Source organism: Diadema setosum, chromosome 17 (genome assembly GCF_964275005.1).
Source record: "Diadema setosum chromosome 17, eeDiaSeto1, whole genome shotgun sequence".
NCBI classification, from domain to species: domain Eukaryota; kingdom Metazoa; phylum Echinodermata; class Echinoidea; order Diadematoida; family Diadematidae; genus Diadema; species Diadema setosum.
Window position 1 is genome coordinate 16016154 of NC_092701.1, and position 7334 is coordinate 16023487.

The 7334-nt window shown below is 38.4% G+C and overlaps 1 protein-coding gene across 1 annotated transcript in view; it reads right to left on the reverse strand.

The window, feature by feature from the left end:
• LOC140240922 (anaphase-promoting complex subunit 5-like) overlaps nucleotides 1–6600 on the reverse strand; it is a 129504-nt gene extending 122904 nt beyond the window's left edge. Inside the window, exons 1-4 of the mRNA XM_072320694.1 lie at nucleotides 6421–6600; nucleotides 3806–3885; nucleotides 2604–2719; nucleotides 1535–1814 (exon numbers count right to left, since the gene is read on the reverse strand). Coding sequence (XP_072176795.1) covers nucleotides 1535–1814; nucleotides 2604–2719; nucleotides 3806–3885; nucleotides 6421–6600 — 656 coding nt within the window. The remainder of the gene's footprint in view (nucleotides 1–1534; nucleotides 1815–2603; nucleotides 2720–3805; nucleotides 3886–6420) is intronic.
• Between the last annotated feature and the right edge of the window lie 734 nt (nucleotides 6601–7334).

Here is a 7334-nt window from a genome sequence, read left to right on the forward strand (position 1 = left end):
CAGACGTTTGAGTTGCCTGGATGTCTTGTGGCTGTCTTGTGGCGGGATGATGAGGAAGACCATGGTCGAAAGCTTCACAACTCTGCCGGTTTCATGCGACATCTTCTGTTATCTACATTGTCTCAACTATAATTTCACTTAAGATGACAGAGGCGTGCGGTAGGAATATCAGCATCATCACACTATATATATATACATATATAAATATATATATATATATATATATATATATATATATATATATATGTGTATATATATATATATATATATATATATATATATATATATATATATATATATATATATATATATATATCCCACCAAAAATGTTTGAGTCAGTGGCTCAAATGAAGTGAGACCATGGAGTTAGATTGAAGCTGTGAATGAGACAGAAGACTGAAGATTGATAACACGAAGCAGCCTAAACAGCAGTAACTTGGCCATGCTGCTGGGTACTGAAATTAGTGAATATGTTTTTGGCGTCGGTTGATCCACAGTAATGTGCATTACGGCTGTATTTTTAGTTACGAGCACTTTCGCTTTTTTTACTTTTAACTGCCTCTTCAAATTTTGCTTCTAAAATCAACTCATGGAAGATTATCCAAAACATGCTCAGTGCAACATCAAAGTTTATTTGGAATACAGTGGTCACCGAGCACAAATGACATAATCCAACACTGGAAAGCATACTTAAAGTTTGTGTGTCCTTTCTGCAACCCTGAAAATTAAATTCCTGTCATAAGCTTGTATATTGTAAAGGTAGGGAATTCATACCTTTCCTCTGAATAATGAAACTAGAAACTTCTTTGTGATGGAGAGGGAAACAATACAATAGATTTCCTGTGAATCTATTAGGACCTCATAAAAAATCTAACACCATTATTCTTGGTTCAAAAGGGGAGCACATTCTTGAATGACAAGAGTTGAGTTTTTAATTTCTTTTTTAAAAACTCTGAGATGTATCACAGCAAAATTTCATACATGATGTTGGGAGACATTATTCTTCAAACATGCAAAATTTTGTGACATTTGCAAAAAGGATATACAACCTTAATGAAAATTCATGTTTATGTGTACATACATGTATCTTTAAAATTTCAGTGGCTATCTCTTACTGTCAGATACTGTCATATAGATTTCCAAACAAGACTACGGCAATGTTTTGAGTGTATTTTGAATATTTTCATGAGAAATTCATATTTCAGAAGTATGACACACTTCTATTCACCACTCCTTAAACCAAGGAGGTACTAGGCAAGCCTCCTAGTACCTCCTTGCTTAAACTTATGGTACTCAATTTTATTCCTTCCTTTTTCCTTGAATGCAAAAACAGCAATTTCTATTCGCATCTTCACCTATGACCATGATTCACATGTTTCAGTCAGGTTCATGTCTGGTCAGTGGAAAATTCCCTAATTCAAAAAGTATTTTGGAAATCTAGAAATACATGTATAACAGCAACAGATAGGGGAAAAAATATAACAATTCCCCCCAAAAGGGATCCAGTATCTTAAAGTTTACAGAGGCAACTCACAAATCATCTGGATTCTCACAACCAGTTCCTTCCAGCTCGCCTCGTGTCATTTGCGTCCCCTCTGTTTCCATACTAACGTCCATTTCTACTTCACTCATGGTCACAGCTATGTCTGATTGGTCTGCAACCCCTCCAACACATCTCTCAATCGCTGTGATGGACTTGTCTGCTACTGGCTGTGGCTTCTGCCCAACATAGGTCTTCAGGGCAGAATAGAGTCTCATTGTCTGGCTGAATGATAGTTTGTCATAGGTTAGCATCATGCGCCGCAGGAACATGCCTGGAAAGTGTAATGAAATGTGAATTCAGGCACTATTTCCTTAGAATTCTTGGAAAAAGTGACAGATATATTAAAACAAAATTATACATGACACGAGGATGTTTAGAGTCAAGGTACTTAAACAAGAGTCTTTGAATGAATGGGAAAGGTTAGGGAGTTAGGAAAAAAAACAGCAGCTTTTACAATCCTTCAATCACTGTCAAATATTGTTTTGCTTGTAAACCAAAACTAGATATTGATTTTCAATCCTAATGCCCCTGAAAACCTTTATACAATTTTTAGCTTGAAGGGGATCTTCAGTGATGAGGACATGATTCATCGGCAGTCAAGCATCAAGCATCATATCTTAGCAAATTTTTTGTCTGCACTGAAAAGGTTTCAAGGTGACTTATTAGACATCATTTATTATGGCTACCATGTATTTGTGTTGAGCATCTGTAAACAAAAAAGGTACTGAACAGATTTAGCATCATGAAGTACCAGAATGGGATGTCTGTAACTTTTCTTTGTACACCAAAATATTGAAAAAGCTATCATTATTTTCCCACTTCAAAAATCAATTCACTGTGGGGTCATTAATGACTTTGGAACCATACAGCTGAACACATACATAGGAGCAGTGACCATCAAGGAAGTATGAAGAGAAAGTTACAAAATCATTAACATCAAAAGGGAATCAAGAGTTTTACAGGTGATCAAGCTTATCACATTTACTGATTCATAAAATTATCATTTTGCTGGTTTGAAAATCGCTGGAGACCCTTGCAGCAGAGTTTTCCAGAGTATTACCTATGATGCTGTGACGATGAACAGGAGCTTCTCCATTGGAGCTGTCCAAGAGTTTGTTGAGGGAACAGAAGAAGTCTGACAAGGAGGCAAGGCTACCACCCACAATCTCAGACAAGCTAGAAAAAAAAAACAAGAAAGCAGTGACAACAGAACTTGAAATATGAGCAGTGCACTCAGACAGAGTCATGTACATCTATAACTGCCATAGTAATACTGTTTGAATTTTGCATGTTGACCAATATTTACAAAATTAAAAACTTGTAAAAACTGTTGCCCCTGGCAGTAACATACATTTATGTAAAAATGCTGTACATTGTAAGGTTGGAAACATCCAGGGCTATCAACATCAATGGGCTCACATGACACTAAGTGAGAAACATGGATCCTTGTTGTAGTGTCAGTATATGCATTAATCCATTATCCAACATCGCTAATTCTCACACAGACACAAGAGTGGATCCAGGAATTCCCCTCCATTTTTTCCTTTTATTTCTTTTGTTTTAGCAAACAATAAAGGGGGGCACACACCTGGTGTGCCCCTCTTGGATCCGCCACTGTCATTGTCACTGTCATGAATATACAGTAGAGATATCTGACATGTAACACGTAAACACAAATACACACCCCCCCCCCAAAAAAAAAAAAAAAAATCATAAAAATAAAATGTGGAAGTAACAGCAAATGACAAGCACATGGTTGGTATGTGAATGATAACCTGTATCAGAAATCTATGTCAAATACAAAATATGTTTCTTGGTTGGGAAATACTTCAGATGTAATGATATACACGCTATTCATGAAGGACAAAAAAAAAATATGACCTTAGTGGTCATGAAATAAATTACACTCATATACACACGTTCAAGCTTTATATGCACAAATTGTAGATTTACACAGATGTAGTATAGTAGACTGGTGAAAGTGTATATGGGGCAATGGGAATATCCATATGGCTACTGCATTGAACCTGTCCATAGCAACCACCTGCCCATAATGACCACATTTTGTGTGATCATAGTAGATAGGTTTGACTGTTCATGGGTGAAGGGATTGAAATGGAACAGAAAGTTTCCTGGATTTTAATAAATAAGAGCTGTGGGGAAAATACAGAAATCATTAAAAAGCAAATATTAGAGATATTCTTCTTGACTAAGCATAATATTCAAATCTACAGAAAAGAAGAGCTTTATGGAAAAGCTTACCAAGCACTGAGAGATGTTGCCAAGTCAAGGTGTATCCCTTTAACCTTGGTGATGAATTCATCATGCTCGATGTCTGAACCCTGTAGGTCAATGACACATTCCTCTATTCAGATCAATGTCTTCTTTAACTGTGTTCATTCATTTAGTCTACGATAGACAAGTATTTGAACATGATATCGTTACTACAAGACTTACGAGAGATTAGCCACCTGTGCTAATGTTTATGTTTTGTTGAATACAGCATCATTATGTAGTCCTGAGATTTCTCTGAAGAAAAACAAACCCAAACACATTTATACATGCATATTACAAGATGTGTTATCAAAATACGTATTAGAAATCCCAACAAACCCCAATATAATGAGGTCGGCAGGACTCCTGCTTTTACTTTGTTGAAGCAGGTACGTCTTTGTATATATAAAAGAGACCAGGTAAATACAGTATAGAAAATCGGGACCACCAAATTCACCTCAATAAAAATGGTACCCCTCATGCTGGATGGGAAGCTGGTGAAGGGCAGCAGGACCAAAGCTGCCTCACCAAGCGGCAGGACCAACACCCTCCTGCAACAGTTTACATCTGTGTTTACAAGTTCACAAGCTACTACAGAATGTCAACATCCATAAAGCTTGTGGACCAGATAATATCCCTAACATCATCCTGAGACAGTGTGCCACCGAACTTGCACCAGCTTTGAGTGAGATAGTCCAACTCTCCCTGGACACTGGGGTACTACCTACTGACTGGTTGAAAGCCAATGTCACACCAGTTTTCAAGAGTGAGGATGTTCACCAGTCGGCAAACTAACGTTCTATCTCACAAACAATGGTCACATGTAAGCTCCTGGAACATATCATTTGTAAACATCTCCTCGACCACCTGGAAGAAAACACCATCCTAGCTTCCTTAAACCATGGTTTCAGACAAGGATACTCACTGGAAACCCAGCTGATCACAGCCCTCTATGACTTGCTGGGAGCAAACAACCAAAGGAACCAATAGGAAATCATATTATTGGACTTCTCAAAGGCCTTTGACAAGGTACGCAATGAAAAACTCCTACATAAACTTGCGTCCTTCGGAATCATCGGTTCTACCCACGCATTGCTTAGAAACTTCCTAACAAAACGCCACATGAGAGTCGTTGTCGATGGAGAGAGCCCCAACGATGCAACACAATGCACATGCTGAATCAGGTGTGCCCCAGAGGACAGTGCTTGGGCCCTATTGTTCCTTTGCTATGTAAATGACCAACCGGACACAGTGAGGTTGCAATTAAGGCTGTTTGCAGATGACTGTCTCCTTTACCAGCAGATTAGTAAGTAGGAAGACCACCACATCCTACAAAATGACCCAACAGCCCTGGTCACTTGGGCAGCACATAAATGGGGTATGTGCTTCAATGCAAAGAAGTACTACACAATGAGTGTCTGCAGTATTAAGTTGCAAAGACGACACAAAAGGTGAACTGGGCCCTATTCCTCCTTCAGAGAAACCTCCATTTTTTTTCCTGTTGACGTTAAGTGAACAGCCTATACTGCACTAGTAAGATAAATTCTTGAATATGCCATATGGTGCCACTGCCTGGAACCTGACTCTGCAAAGGGACACAAATGGACTCAAAAGTGTCCAAAGAAGATATGTTCGCTTTATCGTAGTCCTGAGATTATGTGTCTAGAGACGGCGGCTTATCACAAACAAGCTGAATTGCATCTCCCACGTTTGAAGGAAGGAAGAAGGAACCTCAAACTCACCCTCTTCTTCAAAGTGGTTGGTGACTGCTCTCCCAAATCAAAATTTTGTTCAACCAATAAAATCTAGACAACATGTGCCAAGCAATTTACAAACTGTGAGTGTGAACATGCTACCATAAATATCATCAATAGATCAACAGGTCTAGATAAGTGACAAATAATAGTAGGTGCTTTAACCAAATAAAACCCAAAGCACAAATAGAGTAAAGATTTTGTTAAATTCATCATAAAATTTCACAAAATCCCCAAATATTATCATCTCGATAATGGACATGCGCTAGACACATAAGTGTATGCACATTCAATGTCTTTACGTATACAAGGCCACTGAAAAATGAGCGTGCACAATAGATATACCTTGTTAGCGCAAGGATGCATTGGGAATGTTGCGGCGCCCGTTCGTGTCTGAATTTTGGTGACTCGGCACTTGCATTCAGCCCCTGTACATTTATATACTGCATCGGCACATGCGGACATTTTTTTTCTTTTGCATTTTTGGGGATACCATCACACTCTGAGCTTGTGATAAGTGAAAAATCTTGCAACAGAATGGCATAATTTTTCAATTTTTAGCGCTTTATTGACGACCCTGATTCTTAATACAGGACCGGATCAGGGCAATTGTGCACTTTACGGCCCAATATCATCAGTGTGGAGATTATACTTCATGGGATATCACCTTGGCTTGCCATACGGGGTATGAGGTAATAACATAACCATACATTATATAGCAATTAAGATAGGCCTACTCGGGGCCGCGTGCCGTAAAGCAAAGTGCACAATTGCCAAGCCTTCGTTGTCATCACACAGAAGTTAACGTATCGGACTACGTAAAGTACGTATTTAGATATAGGGTCCTACCTGTATCCATCCGAGAACAGAGCGAGCAAAATTACGGGAAACTCGAGGGTCCCATTTTCTCTTTCCAGAAATCTGCGCTTGTTTTCCATAGTTTGAATACTCAAAGACCAATATTAGAAGGGATATTTTATGAGGAGTCACCATTTCCCTTGGTCGTCTTATTTTATTCACCGGATCCATGTTCCCAGTCATACTGCTAGTATTGTGTCAAGTCTTCTTTTTAAAATGTACGACGAGTTCGCGCGCAGCATAGTTTAATCCTTACCAAATCCTTACATTGTATCTCTATGCCGCGCGGAGCGCGCGCGCTCGATCGAGCCTAGCTGGATGGCTGCTGCGCTCACATCTACATGTACTACTGATGACGGTCAGCTCTATGATGACGGTCCTACTGCGATTGACGCAAACTAATGCAAACTGATGCAAACTGACGCAAACTAATGCAAACTCAATGCAAATTAACTCAATGCAAACTACTAATCAATGCAAACTAACGCAAAGTACTAATTGATGCAAACTAATACAGGGCTGCAATGAAAAATTAATCATCAATTTTATTCTTATTGCAATGGGTACAAAATCTTTAATTTTTAGGAATGTGAATCTTCCAGAATAAACAATTGGCAATTTGGGATTTGCCCGACGGAATTTGCTTTAAAATTTCACTGCGAATCATTGAAGTATTGGAAGTATTTCTTAAAATAAAGCTCCCTCTTGAAAATTCGAGAGTTCTTAACATTGGGAATTACAATTTCCTCTATATCAGTACCCCACTCTTGCTGGAAATAATAAAATTCAGTCTGGTGCTAATTAATTTTGCGCTTCTGCAAGAGTGAAAGTTTGATACAGAAAAATAATAGTGTTTTGTGAGTCTCGTTTTATATGTCCTATAATTATATAATATCGTTGCTTTT